The 24160-nt window shown below is 39.7% G+C and overlaps 1 protein-coding gene across 1 annotated transcript in view; it reads right to left on the bottom strand.

Annotated features, from left to right (window-relative positions):
• LOC126262874 (uncharacterized) overlaps positions 1–23068 on the bottom strand; it is an 81439-nt gene extending 58371 nt beyond the window's left edge. The window contains exons 1-2 of the mRNA XM_049959743.1: positions 22948–23068; positions 2375–2530 (exon numbers count right to left, since the gene is read on the bottom strand). Of these exons, the coding sequence (XP_049815700.1) occupies positions 2375–2530; positions 22948–23022 (231 nt within the window). The 5' untranslated portion in view covers positions 23023–23068. The remainder of the gene's footprint in view (positions 1–2374; positions 2531–22947) is intronic.
• Between the last annotated feature and the right edge of the window lie 1092 nt (positions 23069–24160).

Here is a 24160-nt window from a genome sequence, read left to right as displayed (position 1 = left end):
TAACTCTACACAAATGCCGCTGCTCTTGGTCGTTAAGTGAGGGCCGTCGTTTTGCGCGCCTGTGGTGAGAGGCAATGCCTGACATCTGGTATTCTCGGCATGCTCTTAACACTGTGACTCTCGAAATATTGAATTCCCTAAAGATTTACGAAATGTAATGTCTCAAGAGTCTAGCTGCAACCTTTATTACGTGTTGAAGGTCTATTACTGCCCGTCGAGCGGCCATAATCACGTCGGACGCCTTTTCAAATGAAACACCTGGGCGCAAATGCCAGCTCCACCAACGCACTGCCCTTTTAATACCTCGTGTATGCGATACTACTGAGATCTGTATATGTGCATATCGCTATCCCATGACTTTTGTCACCTCAGTGTGTATACATCCAGTATTTGAGAATGACAGCACTCGCGACTTCCAACAAACTTCAAAAATGATTTCAAACCTTAACGAAATTTTTTCTCGCTGGCAACCCATCCCCTCCCCCACAAAACGATGGATGGAAAAAGTCGTGTTATCATGTTTAGCACATTGACGCTGTTCACATGTATTACAAAACATGCTGTAATAAGCGTAATTTCTTCCCTTTGGTTGCGAGTTAGATTTAATCTGCATTAACTATATCATGATATAGAAAAGTAGACACTTAGATACCGAAGCTACTCTTGGATAGTAGTAGATTCAGCTAAATACTTACGTAAATTATGTACATAAAGACGACCTAAACCACATTCAGTTGGTTTTAACTGTGTCCCCAGTTTAAAAGGATTTTTGTACTAGATTTCACTAGACTTCGCATGAAGAGTCGAATGCGTCTGAGCATTACATTACTTTCATAATGACATAAGTGTACCATATAGATTCTGATTAATGGTCTTCGTCATAGACAATGAATTTAATGTGTGTATATGAAGGAAATTAAGATGGTTGTCCTCTCTAATCTATGTATGGTTTGTAATTAAAACTATCGAAACAACGGGTGACGTGTTGTAATAAAAAAAATTGCCAAAACATCATTCTCTTTCGATAATAAAATTACCAGGATACTATAATAAGTGAAACTCCCTCCATATATTGTGAGGAAATACGTCAGAATAATCTGTGTTAATTTTAATCATAACATAGCTAATTATATCCTCAGAAATCGATGTTGTTTTGGATATAATAAAGTTTTAGCTCCTGTCCTGTTACCATTAGGTATAGACAGAGATCCTAAACCAAATGTATTCTGGCTTTTGACAGTGTACTTTCTTAAAATTACAAAAAGTTTTTAAAAATTTTATAATATGTTATTTCAGAAAAAATGTTTTTTAAAGATAATGTCGAAACTGTTCTGTTCTCTGACTTGGCTTATATATGTTGTAAATATTTAGTGGATTTTATTTTACATGAGACAATTATATGGAATAGTATATTCATGCTTTTGTGCAGTGGAAAACGGTATTATCAAGCCACACCAGCACGGTGCCATCTGCTGCCCCTATGTAACAGAATGTTTACGCTGTTTCTCAGTCAGTTGTCAGCTGTTGATATGCATGAGCACTCATAATCAGCGCATTAGCATAATCTTTGCACATAGTCTTATGTCTGAGATGCCGATTTCCATTGAATTTCGTGATATTGACAAACATACATGGTGTAACACAGCTTACAGTACTGAGGAAAAAACGCATAAGGTATGTTATTTTTCATACATTGTAGTAAATGGAAATGTTTGTGAACATTGTTTTATCATGCTGGTTAACTGTTCACCTTCTCAAGTTCGGTTCTACATTATTGCATGTCCGAAGATGGCAATATAGACTAGTTTAAAACGGGTATCTATATCTAAAATATGCTTTACTAGCGATCTTGGCGCTTGGAAGTATCTTCAGAGTTTACTCCATTGTAGATCGCCCCCGTACTGATATAATGTCTGGAATATATAAAGGTGTCGTAAGTACTTGACACCAAAGGCTTGAGAGAGATTATTGCATACCAAAGTTTTTTTCTGAATCTGAAACTAATGTATTCAAGCAATAATTTTTAAAATCGTTTTAGGATGAAAATTATCAGCTGCAATCAAGTAGCATTTTCATAGGCACATTAATTTATCCTCAAGACGAATTTAGACTAGTGACATACTACCGTCAGATTATATAAAAAGTTATATTTTTAATAAATACTTGCGAGTCGAGTGTCCCCTTTTAGAACAGCTTTTTTTGACGTACAGAAAAAGACAGAAAACTGAATTTGCAATAGTCACCGGTTCTGTACACTCTTAAATAGTACGACTTTTTTTTATAATCCACTGATGACCTAAGCAAAAACTATTACTAGAATAAATTAATGAGCAAATAGTTCCAGTGTTTGATTTTATTTCAAAAACTTACTCACCCGCAAATCTTCAACTTCCTCAGCAATCGTAATCGTGGCGTCAGCAGTCATTTTATAAGGTCCAGTCTTAGTTAGCTGCACGTCTTGCAGTGTTATAGTAGTTTCTGGTCGGTCCTCACATTGCTCGTAACCTTGTAGTTTTATAGTGATTTCTCCCTGAGAAAACAATCGGCTTTTTATTGATCTTCAGTTTGATATAACAACTGAAGAAGCAGACACCAGATCTCTGTACTAAAAAGAATAAAAATTCCAACAAATTATATTGCGAAATTGTTGTAATACACATGTCACAGAATATTTCTAATTGAACTATATGTTAATATCGTTTCTACTTCTGTTCATCGTTGTAGCAGGGAAAGAATCACGTCTTATTTGCCTCTGTGGAAGAAGTTATTAATGTAATCGTATATTTGGAATCTATAAAAGGGGTGTTATGTATCATACTGTAGGTTAATTTTAGATCCCACCCTGACTAACGTTTTTAAAACATTTTAGGGGCATTTTCGTGAGGTAGTAGAGTGTTTCCTTTCAGTGTCTGCTATGCCAAATTTTAAAGGTCTTCTGTGCAATTATCCCACATATTAAACAATTAGATTATTTTTATATTCTCACACAAAATGTTTGTGCTTTATTGGTCCAACTGGTCCATCATGATATGAATCATTCACATGAAAGAATCCTCTAGTCTCTGCCCATTTAGATTGTATACGTATGTAATTATTGAATTTTCTGACCTGTATAACAGGTATTGAATAGATAGTGAAATAAGTTTACACTATTATTTAAATCTGACAAAGTGGTTTTGTGGTAGTGACTGCAGTTTCTGAAAGCCTCATTCTACTGACAACTGTGATGTATAGTATACTGTGGACTGAATTCTGGGGAATCTGTCCTTCAGGAACTAAGTTGTATCAGAGTTAATTTCATTTTTTATGCAGCATGGAAAGAAGTAATACACTAACATATTGTAAAAATTTCTCATGTGAGTTTCTCAGTAAGAAATTAAAGTTTGTCGTAATGTGGATCACACTGATAATCAATTCAATACCTGTGCCTATCCAAAAACATCAACTCATGCCTGTTGAAAAGTCAGCCACATCAGTCGTCAGTTTCCTCAGAAATTGCGAGGTAAGCATCAACGTTCATTGCGTAATGTCTTTGTTAATTGTACTTCTTGGACTGTGTCTGTTCACTGAAAAAACTGTTTGTTATTCTGTCTTAGTGTTTCCTACACAACGCTATACTCATAAAATACTCGATGTACCGCTATACTGTTTTCCACTAGGCTCACTGCAGTGTTGCTACTGTTTTCTGTCAGTTATTTCTGTACCTTGCCGGAATTCGAATCAATGCATGTTTAGCACTTTTCAATCGTCCAGTTGATACACACATCTGTATATGAAAGATATGTTGTTGTTGTTGTTGTTGTTGTTGTTGTTGTTGCTGTCGTTGTTATGGTGGTAGTATTCAGTCTGAAGACTGGTTTGATGCAGCTCTCCATGCTGGTCTATCCTTTGCAAGCCTCTTCACTCCGAGCAAGCACTGCAACCTATATCATTTTGAACCTGCATATCGTATTCAATACTTGGTCTCCCTCAACAAAATTTACCCCACACTTCGCTCCAGTACGAAACTGGTAATCCTTTTAAGTCTCAAAATGTGTCTTATCGACCGATCCCTTCTTTTAGTCAAGTTGTACCTTAAATTTCTTTCCTCCCGAATCGATTTCAGTACCTCCTTATTAGTTATTTGATCTACTCATCAATCTTCAGCATTCTTCTGTAGCGCCACATTTGCAAAGGTTCTATTCTCTTCTTGTCTAAACTGCTTATCATCCACATTTCTCTTCCATATAAATTTACATTCCAGACGAATATTTTCAGAGAAGATTCCCTAACACTTCAATTCATATTAGATGACAGCAAAAACGTGTTTTCCAAAAACGCTTTTCTTGCTATTGCTGGTCTTGATTTTATATTCTCTCTACATCAGTCACCATCAGCTTTTTACTGCCAAATAGGAAAATTCATCTACTACTTTTAGTCTACCTTTTCCTAATCAATTCCCTTATCATCGCCATATTTAATTTGACTACGTTCATTACCCTTGTCTTGCATTTATTGTTGTTCATCATATATCTTCCTTTCAAGACACTGGGCACTCCATTCAACTGCTCTTCCAAGTCCTTTGCTCTTCCTGATAGAATTAAAATGCAATCGGCAAGCCTCAAAGTTTATGTTTCTCCCTGAACTTTAAGCTAATTATACCGCCATTACCTAGTATCTGAGTAAAACTTATAAGTCTTTAGCAAAGGTAATGTGATGTAGTGTGGAAGCTGCCGTAGAGTGTTGTGTTAACAGCTGCAACCCGATAGCCGCCAGTGTGGCGACGTGTGACTCATAATAACAGGCACACAAGTGGACTGCAAGCCAAGATAGCCGAAAGCAGCAGCATACTGTAGAATTCAGTGATAACCTGTAGCCAGCAGGGCAATGTCCCCACACCGGAGAAGGTCTCTTCTTACATACGAAATGACAAGGTGATGGGTTCAGTGAAACAAATGCGCGCCAGAGACATATGAATAAGGCTGGGTTGTGAGGCAGGGATCAATTTTCGCTGCTGGAAACCAGTAGCACTACAACGACGCCACCGATATGTCGCACAGCGAAATGACTGGGCACTGCTGACAGCAGCCATGGGTTTGAGATCATGCTATGCCTGCCGCCAGCAGCACTTCCTTCATGAGACATGGTGCCATGGCACTACCGACGTCCGTCTGTGTCTGATGTCACCAACGCCGAGTTCCTAGCGGGATTCACCACCACAGCGCCAGCAGCCGTCCAACTCCTGTCCAACAGCTGCAGGTTGAAGCCCATCCACAGCAGATTCAACTTGCGTCACGATGGCCGCGTACCGAACCGAGAAGCTATCCCTCGTGTATGACGCCATCGGAGCAAAACACATACCACTGCTGATCTTAATGGCCGCGGCCTCCAAAGACTGCCAACCTCAGCAACGCAGGGCGCCAGCTCAGCAGCTGTGGGTGGGAGCTACCTCCTGTTCATCAACATCAGGCAGGGGCAATGGGGAGAGTTACAGCTGCCTCACTGCGTCATGTACTGAAAGTCAGTAAACTATAACTAACTTTAACTCCATCCGAACAGGCCTCATAAGCTCCAATGGTATCGACCGAACGTTGTGTCGTCCTCAGCTGATAGGCATCACTGAATGCTGATATGGAGCGGCGTGTGGTTAGCACACCGCTCTCTCAGCTATTTTCAGCTTTCGTGACCAGAGGCGCTACGTCAAAACCAGTTAGCTCCTCAATTGGCCTCACAAGAACTAAGTGCACCTTGATTGCCAACAGCGCTTGGCAGACCCAGAGGTTCACCCATCCAAGTGCTACCAATGTCAAAGAGTGCTTAACTTCGTTGATCTGACAGGACTCAGTCTTACCACTGCAACGAGGAAATTGCCGCTGAAGTCAATAAAAATCATTGCTTACTGTCAACAGTGTTTCCACTGGGGACTTTGGCCACGCCACTTACCCCGTATCCTTCAGAGTGGGGCAGTCACTTGTCATTGGTGTCAGGAGTGCTGACGTCACTAAAATTGCAGTGGAGAGTGGGCTATTCCCACAGCGTGACGTCTGAGTGAGAGTCTGCAATGCCTTCACTTGGGATGAGTGAGGCTATTTTTTGTTCTTGTGTGGTGGTATTCATGGCATCCAAGTTTAGGGGTCGTGATTATATGAGGGTTACCTTTATGAAACTAGAGAAACCAGTTGACTTATCGCAGTTTAAGGGAAATTCTAGACTTGAGTGGTTATTACTTACGCATTGTACGCAGTGCAGTCTGCTTGGAAATTCTGTCCTTGTGCAGTGTTGTAGCAGTTGTCTGCTTTCATGTCATCGTTTTGGATACATGGTCAGGCAATGTAGAGAGTCCTGTGCCTCTTGATTAGGTAGAAGAAGTAGGCTGGCAAAGTGCTCTCCGACTACCTGTTTTATCTGGGTTACTAGCAAATTATAAAAGTTGGTGGTGTTTTGAGGTATTAATTTTGAATCGTAAAGATGAGTAAGGAGGAAGCAGTGACAAAATGTTTCACCAGTGATGATGCTATACAGTCGCTGGTGAGTCAAACGGCTCAGTTAAGGGCAGATAAAGTGGTCACATACAATAAGTGGCAGAGAAAGATCAGGAAATAGAAATGTGAAGGCCACAGCTCTAGGAGTGGATCTGGCTCTTAATGACCCTATTTCTCCCTTTCTCGTAGAGGATGTGTTGGCATTTGTGGAGGATCTCAGGGGCTTGGTCGGATGAACAGTTATTAAAGATAGCAAAGATACATTTAAAAGGGGAAGAAAAGTCGTTTTCGTTGTTCACAGAGACGTTACGCAATGCGCAGACTTTTAATAAACTCAGACAAGGGTTAGATCAAAGGTATAAGAAGTAGAATAGTGCACAGTTTTTCTACGAGCAACCGATAATGGCTTCCAAGAGGCATGACGAAGCGGTTGAGAATTTTGCCGATAAGATTAGGAAACTAATCGTACATACTTATGAGTTAAAGCAGAGTGAGGAGGTGAACAAAGTATTGTTGTAAGAAGTCAAGCAACGTGGCTGAGAGGCTTGGCACTGACAGTGTCTAGGACGGTGTGCACTGGGGCGCCAAAAGACCTCCATGTAGCAGTTTGGCTTGCATTGGATTCATGATTGATGTTTCCATGGGTCTAAGGGATCGTAGAAGCGTGTTTGTGTCGAATGTAAGATGTTTCAATTGTGGTCACGCCACAGAGGGGTAAACGAGATGCCTTTGGGCGTAGAGTACCGAAAAACATTTTTGGGACAGCAGATGCAAGTGACTTAAGCCTATTAAACGAAATGGCAGATGCCACAAGATGGCTAACAGGGGGAAAAAAAAGTAACTATAGAGTGGCATTCCGCACAGATCGTGAACCTGGAGAGCAGCGTCTTGAACAACACGTGCATGCTTCGACAACTGACTAAGGAAGTCATGGATTATGCTGTATTCACAGGCAGCACTCTGAAGCAGGATTTGGAAACCGTACATACACAAATCAAGCACTAGATGCAATACTAAAGATGACAAGGCTATTGCAGCCATTGGGTAACAATATCTGGGATGCGAGAATGGAATTAACGAATTTGCGGGAAGCCATCCATCCATTGCTAGATCGGCAGTTAAGTCCTGTCTTGCTGTCGCCAGACCATTATCTGGAATGCTTGGAAGGTGCAAGGAGTATTAGCACCGGAATTACAGCTAATAGTAGGGCCAAGCAGCGAGAACTTGCTGTTCTACTATCATGGTGCCACAGTAGCTGTGACGACAGATAGTGCGTGATTGTATGTCTGAGTGAAGAGGTGGCTGATAAGCATGCGGTGCTTAGTGTTACAGTGCATACATATCCGGTGAAGTTGGCAACAGTTGGGAAATTTGTGCGCGTGGGAGGGTAACGAGTGGTACTATTAGCGAAAGACGGGGATCGACATGTAATGGTTACTGAGGGTGAGCTCCAGCAATGACAGAGCGGAGTAGTCTCCAAATGCCGACCCACGAGATTGTGGGTCCCATTAATCAATGGGACTATGTATGAAATTATGGGACCTACGTTTCAGTTACCAGCTACTATGATGGGAGTTACTGTGTTGAATGAAACACAGCCCTGCTGTATGGGCCAGGCGAACCTCTAGAGATGTTGCCCAAACAAAATCTTACCTTCCTTAACGACACCTGGGAACTGCTATGCATCGTCAATTTGACACTTTATTCAAAATTTCGTTACCTTGCGTCTTCCAGTTCTGTAGCACTGATTGAAGTTTTGCAGCCACCCACTGCTTCCCTTGAAGTCACTGTAGTCTATGTAGCACACAGTGTGATGTGCCTAACGTAATAGATCACTATCGTGTATATATTGTAAACTGTATCGAGCATCCTTGAAAAGCGTAAACACCAGTTTGCGGAACAAGTGCCTCTTGTCCTCCCTTGAATATGCATAGCTTTTTCTTAATCATACACGGTCATACTGCTGCGCACTTACTCGACATCTGTTCATAACTGTTTTTTACTAAGTTGCGGATGGACGTCCATGTCCGTAATTATGTTTAGTACCACGTCCTAGGACAACGATTGTCCTTTACTACGTTTCACTGGAGACGGCATTTGTGGCTCCCCACCCGACACGGATATGGCTCGACACCTGTTTCAGTATCACTTTCACTTGTTACGCATGTATCGTCATCGTTGTATACCTCATGTACACTGTCCGCACACTGGAGCGAATGCGACGCCACACATCCCACTGCCTCATCTCGCAAAAATGCTAGTATTTCATCTGCCACTTCTCACTCTGCGAAATTCCTTGGATTCCTTTCTGACAAACTGACAACTTCGGCAACTGTTGTTGTAGATATAATCAAATGTTTGTTTTGTTTATCGATGCCATTGCTCCACTGTATCAGCACCACTGTCCCTGTACCATTGAGCAGTTAAACTACGCTCCGTACCTTTATACTGTGCTCGCCAATGGATACTTTCAGTCCTGCCTCTTGTTCCTATTAGCAGTCAAAATTGTGGTTGGTTGGTAAACAATATGCAGGGCGTCGAATGCTGTAAACATCCTCGGCCTTTTGCGATCTCTCACTGAAGGAGTTCCTTGTTCAAAAAACTTACAGGAATGCAGCCGGGTGACGGCGTCGACAACCGCCAATATTTCGGCAGGAGCACACACTGCCATTTTCAAGGCACTGCAGCAAGTAAGCGCTGTGCAAGGGAATTTAAAACCTCGGTTTGCGCAGAAAGTCCATAAACATAACATACATACACACTGTAAACACTAGCGCCATCACAAACTAAAGATAACCGACCTCAGAAATAATCGACAGTGAAAGTAATAATCAACAGGTGAGGTAGCATAAACTCTGTCCCTCTTTTTTTCGTAAGTGAGAGATAAGGATCCATGTAGAATTCAAAGAAAAACCACCATCTCTATTTATAAGGTTCCTTGCTAATTGAATTTCAACAGCTTCCTAAATAGCACTATCCCAAAAGCTGGAACTGAATCATTGCGTTGTTATATTCTATAGGATGACCGGTGTCAGGACAATGTTCTGCAATAGCGGATGTGCTCGGCTGTTTGTAAGCGTGTGTGCCGCTTATGTTCAGTACACCGGTCCTACACAGTCCTGATAGTCGGGCCAGTATATGACATGATACAATTGCAAGGAATACGGTAGACATCCGCCTTACGCAAACCAAAATCATTCTTTACGGAAGCTAAAAAGACCCTGATCTTAGATGTGGTCGAAAAACACACTTCACATCATAAAATGGTTCAAATGGCTCTGAGCACTATGGGACTTAATATCTGACTTCATCAGTCCCATAGATCGTAGAACTACTTAAACCTAACTAACCAAAGGACATTACACACATCCATGTCCGAGGCAGGATTCGAACCTGCAACCGTAGCGGTCGCGCAGTTCCAGACTGAAGCGCCTAAAACCGCTCGACCACAGCGGCCAGCACTTCACATCATATTTCCACAAAATTTATTGTATGTTAATTACATTTATTTGAACATTGTATACGCCGGAATAAACTAAGGTCCCGCAATGAGTTCCTTGTCAGTAGGACAAATATATCAACAACAAAGAAAAGACATGTCCCTTCAGCAAATTCATGTATGACCATAAACAAAGTTATCGCTTAAGTTTCAGAAAAGGAAATTAACGGACGGAGAAGCTCTTAAGATAGTAAAATGGCCCGAGACAGTCATTTATCTATCAATCTTAGAAACTGATACTTATTCTTCTTATTAATGAATTAGTAAAAAAAAAATTCCTTTTTAAAGAAGCTGTAAAAAGCTAAGTACATCTACATTGGAATGTCGACACCTTTTTCTTACTTCGTAGATAAAGAGACTTAACTACAAGTTAAAAGTTGCGCTATCAAATCTCACATGAACTAATCTCAGCCTATTTCATTCACATGCAGACTTCAGCTTATTCATTTGTGTGTGCTCGTACTTTACAGTGATAACAGTAGAGCAGAATGCGCGTGACACATTAATACTGTACAGTTTTTACAAGATACATAGTCTGTTTTTATATGTTTTCTGGGAGCCAATGATAAATCTAATTCATAACCGTACAAAATAGCCAATTTTCATTGTTAGCAACTTGTTTTACTTGCTATTACTCACTCTGATCACGATTTAAAAATTCAGCTTCTACCAACCACGATAACTGGGAACACTATCAATGAAGGTGTGTAATGTCACATTTTGTATTGAGTCCTGTGCAAGTGTCCAAAGGCATGAAGAAAATCCAATCCCAGTCAATAGTTAATGTATATCTTAGCTGACAGCGATGCGTTTAGTTACATCATAAAAATGTGCCTGCACGATCTGTGATTAAAGCATACATTCACAGGTAATTTCCAAAAGCACATTTCAAAGATTGCGTGCAAGTAAACGTCACTAAACAGAAGATTATGTCTAGAGGCTTTCCTCAGTGTTTCCTTGCGGACTGTGCAAGATGATTCAGCTGCCCCTACCACCGTCAATTTATGCAACCTGCAATGTTATAGCTGGCCGCCTTAAACTATGTGCAAGCTATTAGTCCTACAGGAAAAAAATGAGCAGGACAGCTTTGCAGGAAATTTAATGCAGCTAAATTTTGTACTGAGATTCGTTTTCGCTAAAGGCCATGGTTTTCGACTTATTCAAGAAAAACGTACAAAAGTGACGTCCAAATGCATCTCCATCCCACACTCATCTCTCAACAGTAAGAATATCTTGTTTTGGTCCTATTCTAATATTTTTGTCACTCCCTCCTATCACTGAAAAAAAATTTCCGACTACACGAAATGCTCCCAACCTCTTTTGGTCGCTATTGATTGGGCTATTACTCCACCAGCATAGTCGGCTACTTTGTAAACGTTGTTACTTTAAACCTACCCGTGAGGGTAATGAACGAAAAACGTTACGCCAAAACTTATTACCATCACAATTCGATCCAAACCTAACCCTCACAAGCACAGTAGTTTCGTAGTCAGAAGGCCTGACGGATAGCCCTGCACCAGGTGAGACATGTGAGTTTTGTGCTGCCGTACAGATAAGTGATTTAGACTGTAATGAAACTCAGTTTAGTTCAGGAAACTAGTTTAATATTAAAGGTATTATTCTAGAAAACGCGAAAGGAACATAAAGTAGGGTTACGATCGTATTCTTGCATACATTTTAGCGCAGTAAAACTTATAGAAACTCATTTAATTGTTCTTTTCTGTTCCAGCAAGTTAAGAAAAGGGTATCCCTTTGTTGTTTAACTCTTATTTTACGAAACACAGTGTAAATTTTAAGTTCCGGTATCTGGAAACTTTACACATACGGTAGTAGCTTTGTTTACATACAGTTGCGACTAGGCCTAATTTTTGTGAACGTGTTTTTCTTCTATTTTCGGTAATCTAACTTACTGTCACTAAAGTAAGTTTGTTTACATGCGATTGAGACTAGGCCTAATCTTTCGTAAACTTGTTTTCTCGTTTTTCAGTAATTTAATTTGACTTATTCTCGCTAAAGTAAGATTTTTACCATGAATAAAAAGTGCCTGACGCGCCGTAGAATTGTTAGCTCCGGGGTTTGGTGTGATGGCTGCAGTAGTTTTTTCCATTGGGGTGACTGTAGCGGCGTAGGAAATGGGGAAGTGGATCAGACTCATCAGTGGTTCTGTAGGATATGCAGTAGAGATAGGAAAGTAGTGGAACAGGAGGGGAAAATTGCTGCCCTTCAGGCACAGTTACAGCAGGCTAGGGAAGATCAGAACAGGTTAAGGAGGGATAAGGGTAAAGAGAGGTGGGAAGTGGCAACAGGTAACAGGAGGAACAGAAATAGAACTTTGTCAGACAGCTTTGTGGTGAATGTGAAGAATAAATTTGATCTGTTGCTTCAGTTAGAAACTGATGAGCCTCAGACAGAGGTAGGTGTAGAGAGGGCACAACAAACTCTCAGTAGAAAATTGAATAAGAATGTAGGGAAGTCAGCAAAGAGAAAGAAAGTTTTGTTGTTAGGTACTTCACATGCCAGAGGTGTAGGCCAACTTTTGCAGGACCAGTTAGGATCAGAATTCCAGGTCCCAAACGTAGTGCTGGTCTGTGTCAGGTGACAGAGGATTTAGGTTCACTCTGTAAAGATTTTACCAAGGAAGACACCGTGGTTATTGTGGGTGGGCCTGGCAGTAGTATTGACAGAGATCCTGGGTACAATATAGAGTGTGACCTGGCAAAGATTGCATCAGCAACGCGACATTCCAGTGTTGAGTTTTTGTCTGTTCTGAGGCGCTATGACCGACCTCATTTAAACTCTTCTCTCGGGAGAGTTAATTTGGAGTTGGAATGGCTACTTGGGTCAGGTGTGGGGTCACATATTGGTTTGGTTCCTGTTAATTCTCTCAGTAGGTGGGATTATACTAGACATGGCCTACACCTCAACAGGAAAGGGAGGGGTAAACTGGCTGGGCTAATAGCAGGAAATGTAGGGGGGGGGGGGGGGGTAGCACTGCGATGAGTGGTAATGTACCAGTGGTCATAGGTGTTGGAGCAGCACCTTGTTTAGGATAGGTAGGACAGAATGAAGTCAAGTTCTGAGAGAAGTAGAGATTGAAACAAATCTTCAGTTTGATAAAGAAATCGAACAGCATAATCCTGGCACATTCAATCAGTGAACACAGCTGTTGGTTAAAAATTTACAGCAATCAGCAGAAATTTTATTTCCTCCCAATTTCATGGCGGTAAATGTGAAATGGCAACTACCTTTAGTGCATCAATATATTCAAGGACTCAGCAGTAAAATTACTGAACTACGTATGTGCATTGATGAATTAGAGTAATCGAACCGAGTTGATATAATCTGCCTCTCTGAACATCATGTGACCACTGGCATAGATATGTTAAACCTTAAAGTAAGTTAGCCTCTTACTTCTGTAGACAAAATATGGAGAAAGGAGGAGTTGCCACATTTGTTAAAAAGTAGTTGTAAATTTAAGAATATTGACATTAATAAATTTTGCTTAGAGCAGCACTTAGAAGCATGTGGAACAGAGATAGAATATAACATTAATTATTATTAATGTTATATTATATATATATATATATATATATATAATGTTACATTATGTATTATATAATTATTATTAATGTTATAATTATAGAATATAACATTAATATAACATTAGCCATATATAATTTCAACCTGTCTATAAATGGTCTTGAAGATTTATTATCTCCTCTAAAATTAAAAAAAAAAACAAAGAACTAGTGGTTGCTGGTGATTTTAATATAGATGTCCTGATAAACATTGTCAGTTAACAGTTATGGAAATCAGTTACATTGGCATTCAATTTAATTTCTATTGTATATTTCCCAACTAGGGTATACAAATGTTCTAAGACTGCCATTGATAATATCTTGCAACTCAGCCACATTACAAAACCAGTAGTAAACAGGCTATCTGACCATGATATGCAACACCTAATATTAAATTTTGAAAATTGTCAGGGTAAAACATCTATCAGAACTGAGTACAGAAGGCCAATAAAACAGTCGAAAACAGAAATTTTGGAGATTGTTCAAAGAAATTAATTGGATAGATGTTTACAGCATCCAAGACACAAATGGAAAATACAAAAAATTCATTAATAAAGTTAGCACCTTATTTGAAAATTGTTTTCCCCTGAAGGTAACTCAAATTAGGCAGAAGTCTAATAAGAAACCATGGATCACACAAGGGGTAAAGATATCATGTGAGACAAAAAGGAAACTCTATCTGACATGTAGGGACACCTTTGATATTAGCATTATAGCTCATTACAAAAATTACTGCAAAATATTGAAGAAGGTAATCTAGAAATCTAAACACCTGCATTATGAGAAGAAGATAAATACATCCAGCAATAAAATAAAAAACAGTATGGGTTATAGTTAAGTCAGAGACAGGTAGGACCAGAAATGAGGAGGAACAAATAGCTCTAAAAATTAATGAAACCTGGTAACAAACACGTGTTGCAAACCATTTAAACAAGTATTTTGTCTCTGTTACTGAAAGCATGGGGTTGTCAGGTTCAGTAAATAATGCAATGGAATATCTAAGACCAGTGCACACAAGAAATCTCAGTAAAATGAAATTAACACTTACTTCACCCAAAGAAATAGAATCCATCATAAAGTCCTCGAAATCAAAGCATTCTAGTGGTTATGATATCATATCAACAAAGTTAATGAAAGAGTGTTCATGTGAGCTTAATCATATCTCAAGTTATTTGTGTAATCAAGCACTTATCACAGGACCATTCCTAGACTGACTTAAATAAGCTGAAGTTATACCTCTGCACAAGAAAGGGGACAAAGAAATGCCATCAAATTACCGACCGATCTCACTTTTGCCAACTTTTTCAAAAATCTTTGAAAAGGTTATTTTCAAGCATCTACTTAAGCGCCTTAGTGAAAATAACATACTGTCAAAGTCACAGTTTGGGTTTCATAAGTGTTCTGATGTTCAGGAGGCTATTTACACCTACAGTGAAAATGTCCTCAATTCATTAAACAACAAATTAGCGGCAACTGGCATATTCTGTGACCTGTCAAAGGCTTTTGACTATATGAATCACAGTATTCTTTTAAGTAAATTAAAATATTATGGCATCACTGGTAGTGCTGCAAAGTGGTTTCAGTCATATCCTACTAATAGAAAACAAAGAGTGTCATTATGTAACACTTCAGCAGTAGGCAATCAGACATCATCTGACTGGGAAGAAATTACATGTGGTGCTCCCCAAGGTTCCATACTAGGTCCACTACTTTTTCTTGTGTATATTAATTATCTGTCATCTGTTACATTACCAGATGCCAAGTTTGTCTTATTTGTAGATGATACAAACATTGCAATCAATAGCAAATCAAATATAAATTTAGAAAGGGCAGCTAATCAAATTTTTACTGACAGTAATAAGTGGTTCATAACCAATTCACTGTCATTAAACTTTGAAAAGACCCACTATATGCAGTTCAGAACTTCCAAGAGATTTCATTTTAGTGTGTGTATAAAATATGATGACATGGAAATAGGAGAAGTTGAGAGTGTAAAACTCTTGGGATTACAACTTGATAATAAATTCATTTAGGAGAGATATACCAACAAACGGCTAAAGAACCTAAACAAGTCTGTGTTTGCAATGCGAATGATGTCAGACGTAGGAGATATAAAAAAACTGGCATACTTTGCTTATTTTCACTCCATTATGTCATATGGTATTATACTGTATTTTGGGGTAACTCCACAAACGAAGAAAAAATTTTTGGAGTACAGAATCATATAATGAGAGTAATGTGTAGTGTAAATCCAAAAACATCATGTCGAAACCTATTCAAAGAATTGGGCATACTAACCACAACTTCTAAGTATATTTATTCCTTAATGAAGTTTGTTGCAAATAATACATCTCTTTTTCCAACTAACTGCTTAGTACACAGTATCAATACTAGGGGTAAGAACAATATACATAAAGACTTAAAATCACTTGCCCTTGCCCAGAAAGGAGTCCAGTATTCAGCATCGCATATTTTCAATAACTTACCAGCAACCATTAAGAGTTTACGTAGGCTTTCCTGGCGTAATAAGTCTTGGAAGTCTCTTCGGGTTTGCTGCCGGATCCTAAAATCAACTTGAGTCGATATTTCGGCGATCCAACTGGTCGCCATCTTCAGGAGAAAGCTCCTTCTGCTGAAGATGGCAACCGGTTGGATCGCCGAAATATCGACTCAAGTTGATTTTAGGATCCAGCAGCAAACCCGAAGAGACTTTTGAAACCATTAAGAGTTTAGTTTAAGACAAGGCACAATTTAAACATAATTTAAAAGAATTTTTGGTGGCCAACTCCTTCTATTCCATCCATAAATTTCTCAACAAGTGCAGTAGAGTATTTTAATGAAAATTTATTATACTTTAATTTTTGACAATAATTTTTTGTAATAGCCAAGTAACTACCTACTGTGTGAATGATGGATGTATGGAAAGCAGATGTAAGTCTTAAGTCTGTAGATAGTGGAAGTTTAATTTTCAATCTTGTACATAATTTGACTGTTCTTAACTGAGGATCATTGGAATGAATAATTTACTTTAATTTTTGACAATACTTGGTTGTAATAGCCAAGTAACTAGCTACTGTGTGAATGATGGATTTAATGAAAGCAGATATAAGTATTAAGCCTGTAAATATTAGAAGTTTAATTTTACTTCATGTACATAATTTTACTGTTTATTGACTGAGGATCATTAAAATAAATGAAACTCAAGTTTTTCTAATTACATTTTTGTAATGTGTTTATCTGACATGTTCCACACCAAGGAGGATCCCCTCTTTTGTGGGACTATGGAATGAAGAATTAACCTAATCTAATACAACGCCGCACTTATTTATTTTCTGCTGTTAAAATTCATGAAACTGTGAGGAAAAATGTACACAAACGTCAATTTTAGAATTTTTAAATGCTCGACTAAGCCAGTAGCGTAATAAGGCCAGATAATGAGGACGAAAAAGGGTCGAATGAGGAAAATAATTCATGCAGTGGCAAATATTTGTACAATGATGGAAGAGAGTGTCATGGACAACACACAAAAATCCTGTCTGGTGAGCACTGAGTGTGGGTTCCTTTGAAGGTCACTTCTGTACGTTTTTCTTGAATAACTCGACAACTACAGCCTCTATCGAAAACATATCGTAGTACAGTATTTAACTACATTAAATTTTCTTTATTTATTTCTTTTGTAGGACTAATAGTTTATGTGTAGCAAGCGACAGAATACGAAAATCTTGCACGCGGTTTGTGAAAACCAGCTACAACATTGCGGGTAGCATCAAATGACAGCGGTAGGGGCAGCTAAATCACCCTACATATTGCAATAGCTCGAGAACATTATTCCAGTTATGAAAGAAGAAAGGCAGCAGTTTCTTGAAAACAAATAGCAGTTCAGTTGATTTTTCGATTGGTTTTTCGCAAATCTCATGAATCTGAGGCAAAGTTCGTGACATGCTGCTTTTGTAACACTTATAACTGTTTTATGTAGTTCTTAATAATTAGAAGAAAGAATATAATTGGATAAGCTTCCACGGCCAACTTCTCATTCGCTGGTGACCACCAATCATGGTACATAATACAAGAGCCAATAGACAACAGTGGTTACGTTGCCCTCCACCGCAGTAACCTATTAAAATAAAGTTCCCTCTGCTTCTTCCTTAAGGTGACCAATGAAATGAACTATCTTTTTAAAATTATGAGGTAACTGCCTGTTCAATTAACAGTAATAACAAAATATAAGGAACACTGAATAGCTAGAACGCACCAGTAGACACAGAAGAAGACCGCTGCAACCGTGGCCGCAACGTTGGTTTTCTCCAGCAGTAGTTTTATACAATATGACGCGGTACCATTTCCAAAACTTTTATGTCGACAAGAAGAAAGAAATTGATAGTTATGGATATTGCTCATCATCATCTTTATCATGCATTAGGCCGTTCGACTTTTTGCGAACTTCACTTTCCATATTCTCTGTGGACAGCCTACGCTAAAGAACTTTAGGTTTATATCTGCGCCGGCCGAGGTGGCCGAGCGGTTCTAGGCGCTACAATCTCGAACCGCGCGACAGCTACGGTCGCAGGTTCGAATCCTGCCTCGGGCATGGATGTATGTGATGTCCTTAGGTTAGTTAGGTTTAAGTATTTCTAAGTTCTAGGGGACTGATGACCCCAGAAGTTAAGTCACATAGTGCTCAGAGCCATTTGAACCATTTTTTTATATCTCCAAACCGATCTTGGCAAACATTTTTCGCTCATCCTTTGTGTAACAGATCTCCGACTCTGACGACAATCTTAGATTTTGTCATTTTGTAAGATACCACTTTGGACTAGGGATCTCAATTGTATATATATAAATATAACCACTGAAGAGCCAAAGAAACTGGTACACCTGCCTAATATAGTGTAGGATACCCGCGAGTACGCGGAAGTGTCGCAACACGTCGTGGCATGGACTCGACTAATGTTTGAAGTGGTGCTGGAGGGAATTGGCACCATGAATCCTGCAGGGCTGTCCATAAATCCGTAAGAGTGCGAAGGGATGGAGATCTCTTCTGAACGGCACGTTGCAGGGCATCCCAGATATGCTCGAGCACTAATGTTCATGTCTGGGAGTTTGGCGGCCAGCGGAAGTGTTTAAACTCAGAAGAGTGTTCCTTGGGCCACTCTGTAGCAATCTGGATGTGTGGGGTGTCGCATTGTCCTTCTGGAATTGCCCAAATCCACCGAAATGCACAATTGGCATGAATTGATGCAGATGATCAGACAGGATGCTCACGTATGTGTCACCTGTCACAGTCGTGCCTACACATATCAGTGGTCCCATATCACTCCAACTGCACACACCCCACACCATTACAGAGCCTCCACTAGCTTGAACAGTCCGCTGCTGACATACAGGATCCATGGATTCATGAGGTTGTCTCCATACTCGTACACTTCCATCCGCTCGGTACAATCTGAAACGAGACTCGCCCGACTAGGCAACATGTTTCCAGTCATCAACAGTCCAATATCGATGTTGACGGGCCCAGGTGAAGCGTAAAGCTTTGTGTCGTGCAATCATCAAGGATACACGAGTGGGACTTCGGCTCCTAAAGCACATATCGATGATGTTTCGTTGAATGGTTCGCACGCTGACACTTGTTGGTGGCCGAACATTGAAATCTACAGCAATTTGCGGAAGGGTTGTACTTCTGTCGTTGAATGATTCTCTTCAGTTGTCGTTGGTCACGTTCTTGCAGGATCTTTCTGCGGCCGCAGCGATGACAGAGATTTGTTGTTTTACCGGATTCCTGATATTCACGGTAGGCTCGTGTAATGGTCTTAAGGGAAAATCCCCACTTCATCGCTACCTCGGAGACGCTGTGTCCCATCGCTCGTGCGCCAACTATAACACCACGTTCAAACTCACTTGAATCTTGATAACCTGACTTTGTAGCAGCAGTAACCGATCTAACAACTGCGCCAGGCACTCGTTGTCTTATATAGGCGTTACCGACCGTAGCGTCGCATACTGCCCCTGTTTACATATTTCTGTATTTGAATACGCATGCCAATACCAGTTTCTTTGGCACTTATATATATTCCTGTTTCTTCCACCGAACAAGCTGTCCAGCTGCTCATTAGAGATTTTTTTTTCTGTGAGTCAATGTTACGTTGCATTCGTAGTATGGAGCCAGACGGAGTGGAGGTCAAGGCTGAGGCATCTAACGAGAACACTAAGAATACGGCCCGCAGGACCTATCGGACTTCAACACCACCGCTCAACGTCACAAGTAAAAAATAAATTTGAGCTGGCCTCTAAAACTAAAGACTGTTATTGTAAGGGCTAATATAAGGAAGTAAAGCACTGCTCATTTATCCGTTTTAGCGACTATGTGAGATTATTCATGAAATGTAAGCCTTAGACTTGTAAGTTACCATACGGTAAAGTACGCGAATGAGCGTGATACGGATTTCAGATGTCGACGAGGGTGTTCGAGTCTAATATGTAAAACACTTTTGTAAAGAATACTGGTTATAAGAGCAACATCTGGAAAGGATAGAAGTTAGTCCTATTTTTTATTTTGTAGATATAAAAGTGGCGTAGCCACATAACATTTGCTCCAATTTTGGTTTTTCTTCTTTTGAGTAGCAAATGTATGTTCTAGATGGCCAGAGAATCAGTGGAATTTTAAGACTTTTTTCTATGACTCAATATGATACCAATTTGAAGTTTTAGGAATAAATAAGCAGTGATGTAGTATCATCGCATTAATTTTTATATCTGTATTTAAAAAGATTTAAACTATGGTCATGCAGTATCAGTAATTAATAGCAGTCAGATGCGATCCATTTTAAAATACAAATTAAAAGGTTTTATATTGGTTTTGGGAAATGAATAAAGGAAGTTACTCCTTTTTTGTTCAAACTAATACGAGGTATAATACTGCGGCGAAGGTAACATTCTGGCAGCTAACGGGACAAAAAATTGTCGCAATCCAAAGTCGTATTAGGCATTATTTAAGTTAAACCTATAAGCTGTTCACCTTTACTTAGGGAATTCGGCGGTGGTGTTAACAGTTATGATGACTTCTGTTAACACGAGATCGCGTTGCACTCTGCCTGTCTTGTCGATGAAGTAATAAAAAATCAAAATGATTTATCCTACCATCGTTCAGCGATTGTCACTCGATGGCATTAAGTTTAACAATTGTAGAATTTAGGCTTCGTAGGGAACTATAATTTTAACCGGCTACGACAATATTGCTCCCACCCCTGGGCGTATCTGATACCTTATTGTAGCAAATACAGGGCAAAATTTTACAAATGCTACTACGAAGTAATTAATATTACTCGTCACTACTGCGTCACGCAAGAAAGAAACGGTATCTGATAATTTAAGTTACATATGTTGATTGTCTTCCGTATGTCTTCATTTCTTTTCCTATCCCTCTTCGTCACTTCCCACAACTGACTGAAGAAATCACACTTCAAAGGTTTTTACGTACTTGTACCCTGTTGTTCCTATTACCGTGGTCCCACGCTTCAGCCCCGTATAAAGTTGTTCTTGCCTCAGTAATCTTGTATAACTTCAGTGTTCTTTCCTTCCTTGGTTGTTTCTTAGCATTCTACTTGTTGTACTACACACCTCGTTAAATTTTTCAATTATCTTTCCAATACCAAGTTCTCCAAAAGGTGGAATGTGCGACCACGTATAGTAAATTGGCTAGCCTGGTTAACGGATTGGTTATTAATAACGAACGAGCAGGATAACAGAATACCGTGTATTCCTTTTTATGCAGTAAAATTTCAAAATAGTGCTGTTTCATTACTTCTTTCAGTTCTTGAAACCAAGCTCGCTGTAACATATCCTCAGAACCTGAACCTAGAATGGAAAAACTGGTAGCTGTCCGCGGGGTACATCAGTTTGGATGCCGAAGAAATGTAGGAACACACGTGGCAATACTGATCGTACGGCTTATCTTAGAAGACAGGTTAAGGAAATGCAAACCTACGTTTATAGCATTTGTAGACCTAGAGAAAGTTAATGAAATTATTGACTAGAATACTCTCTTTGAAATTCTGAACGTAGCTGAAGTAAAATACAAGGAGCGAAAGTCTATTTACAATTTGCACAGAAACCAGTCGGAGTTATAAAAGTCGCAAGGCATGAAAGGGAAGCAGTGGTTGAGAAGGGAGTGAGACAGGGTTGTAGCTTATCCTCGATGTTATTCAGTCAGTACATTGAACAAGCAGTAAAGGAAGCAAAAGAAAAATTTAGAGTAGGAATTGAAGTACAGGGAAAAGAAATAAAAACATTAGGGTTTGCCGATGACAATGTACCTCTGTCAGAGACAGCAAAGGGCTTGGAAGAGCAGTTGAACGGAGTGGGCAGTGTCTTGAAAGGAGGATATAAATTGAACAAAAACAGAAGCAGAATAAAGATAATAGAATGTAATCGAATTAAATCTGGTGATGCTGATGGTATTAGATTAGGTAACGAAACACTTAAAGTAGTCGATGAGTTTTGTTATTTGGGCAGCAAAATAACTGATAATGGCCGAAGTAGAGAGGATATAAAATGTAGACGCATTAGCAAGAGAAGCATTTCTGAAGAAGAGAAATTTGTTAAAATCGAATGTAGATTTAAGTGTTAGGAAATATTTTCCTAAAGTATATGTATGTAGTGTTGCCATGTATGGAAGAGAAGCGTGGAGAAGAAACAGTTTAGCCAAGAAGAGAATAGAAGCTTTCGAAGTGTGGTGTTACAGAAGAATGTGGAAGATCAGGTGAGTAGATCATGTAACTAATGAGGAGGTATGGAACAGAATTGGGGAAACAAGAAATTTGTGGCACAACTAGACCAAAAGAAGGAATCGGTTGATATGGCGCAGTCTGAGACATCAAGAGGTCATCAATTTAGTATTGGAGGAAAGTGGGGGGGGGGGGGAGGGGGGGGGTAAAAATCATAGAGGGAGACCAAGAGATGAATACAGTAAGCAGATTCAGAAGGATGTAGATTGTAGCAGTTATTCGTAGATGAAGAGGCACAGGATAGAGCTGCATGAAACCAGTCTTCGGACAGAAGACCACAACGACAATAACCGTAACTTAGACAAACAAGAGCGTCAAACAAAGCTGTTGTTGTTATTGTCAAATCCTAACTGGGGAATCTTTGTTTTCCATTTTCGAAGAACGTAGTAAACGTATAAATTAAATGTAGATTTCGCATTATGCTCGTAGGCGACTGATGCTGGTTGGAAACGAAACACGCAAAAATCAGATTAAAAATTAATTTGTTAGTGTCCGCTAACGCAAAATTATAAATGTTGGACAAAGATACGCCAGCAGAAACAGCTATATAATCACGTAAATCTTTATTGCACTCTAGTGGGAGGCATAAAGGCACTGAAAAAATGCATTACCGGATTTTTACTCACCAAGCAACCCACGAATCCGCTCTGGAGCGCCAGCAACGTGGCGGCGCCCAGGAAGAGCATGGCGAATCTGTCCATCGCTGCAGCGTCCAGTGCACGAAGGCTTCTGGCTTCCGCTGGTCCGAGGGAGCCGCTGTCTGTTTAGCACGTCCGTGACGACCGGATATCGCCCTGTGCACGTGATAACCATCGAGGAAACGAAGTTTCCGCTTTGGACAGCCACAGTTGGTCATTAATTCAGCTACTGAATGGGCCGTGGAGTAAAAGCGCGCACATGAAACAGCTGATCATATCTGTCCAATTTATTTTTTGTGGATTACAATTTTTAACGTGGATGTGTCAGTATAGCCTGACACTTAGAAAATTCCCTAAAAAATTGGAAAAAAAGCTGGAGAGGTGCTGTAAACTGGGAAACTATTGCGAGTGTGGAAATAAGCAAACAGAACTAAAATTTAGTCACCCCCCAGCAGATATCGCGCTAATAACGTGTAACACCGCCTGTAATCTTGATAATGGGCTCTGTTCGGCGTAGAAGAGAATCCACAAGTCTTCAGGTATGCCAGTGCTAACGATGTACTATATATAAGGCGATTACATCATAATGTTACAGCCTTTCAGGAGTGATGGAGAAGGGTAAATGTATCCATCTGAGGTAAGGAATCGTGGCCCAGAAACTACTAAGTCGAATATTATAAGCGGAAATCGTTCTGATACCTCTGGCAGAAGACCTTTTCTACGGCACTCTCTTTGCTTTAAATACTTTAGGAGGAGACAGTATGGACGGAAACAAGAAAAAATTATCAAGTAAAGATCGGCTCTAAAATGCGTACCTGAAGAGCTATGTTCAGTAGTAGAGATGTGTTTCAAGCAGCAATGATGAGCAAGTGCTCCTAGCTCTTACGGTTTGCACTTTAAAACCAATGTTTACTACACTACTGGCCATTAAAATTGCTACACCAAGAAGAAATGTAGATGATAAACGGGTATTCATTGGACAAATATATTATACTTGAACTGACATGTGATTACATTTTCACGCAATTTCGGTGCATAGATCCTGGGAAATCAGTACCCAGAACAACCACCTCTGGCCGTAATAACGGCCTTGATACGCCTGGGCATTGAGTCAAACAGAGCTTGGATGGCGTGTGCAGGTACAGCTGTCCACGCAGCTTCAACACGATACCACAGTTCATCAAGAGTAGAGACTGGCACA

The sequence above is a fragment of the Schistocerca nitens genome, chromosome 6, assembly GCF_023898315.1.
Source record: "Schistocerca nitens isolate TAMUIC-IGC-003100 chromosome 6, iqSchNite1.1, whole genome shotgun sequence".
Taxonomy (NCBI): domain Eukaryota; kingdom Metazoa; phylum Arthropoda; class Insecta; order Orthoptera; family Acrididae; genus Schistocerca; species Schistocerca nitens.
The sequence above is the reverse complement of the archived record's forward strand: the minus strand, read 5'-3'. Positions and strand labels throughout refer to the sequence as shown.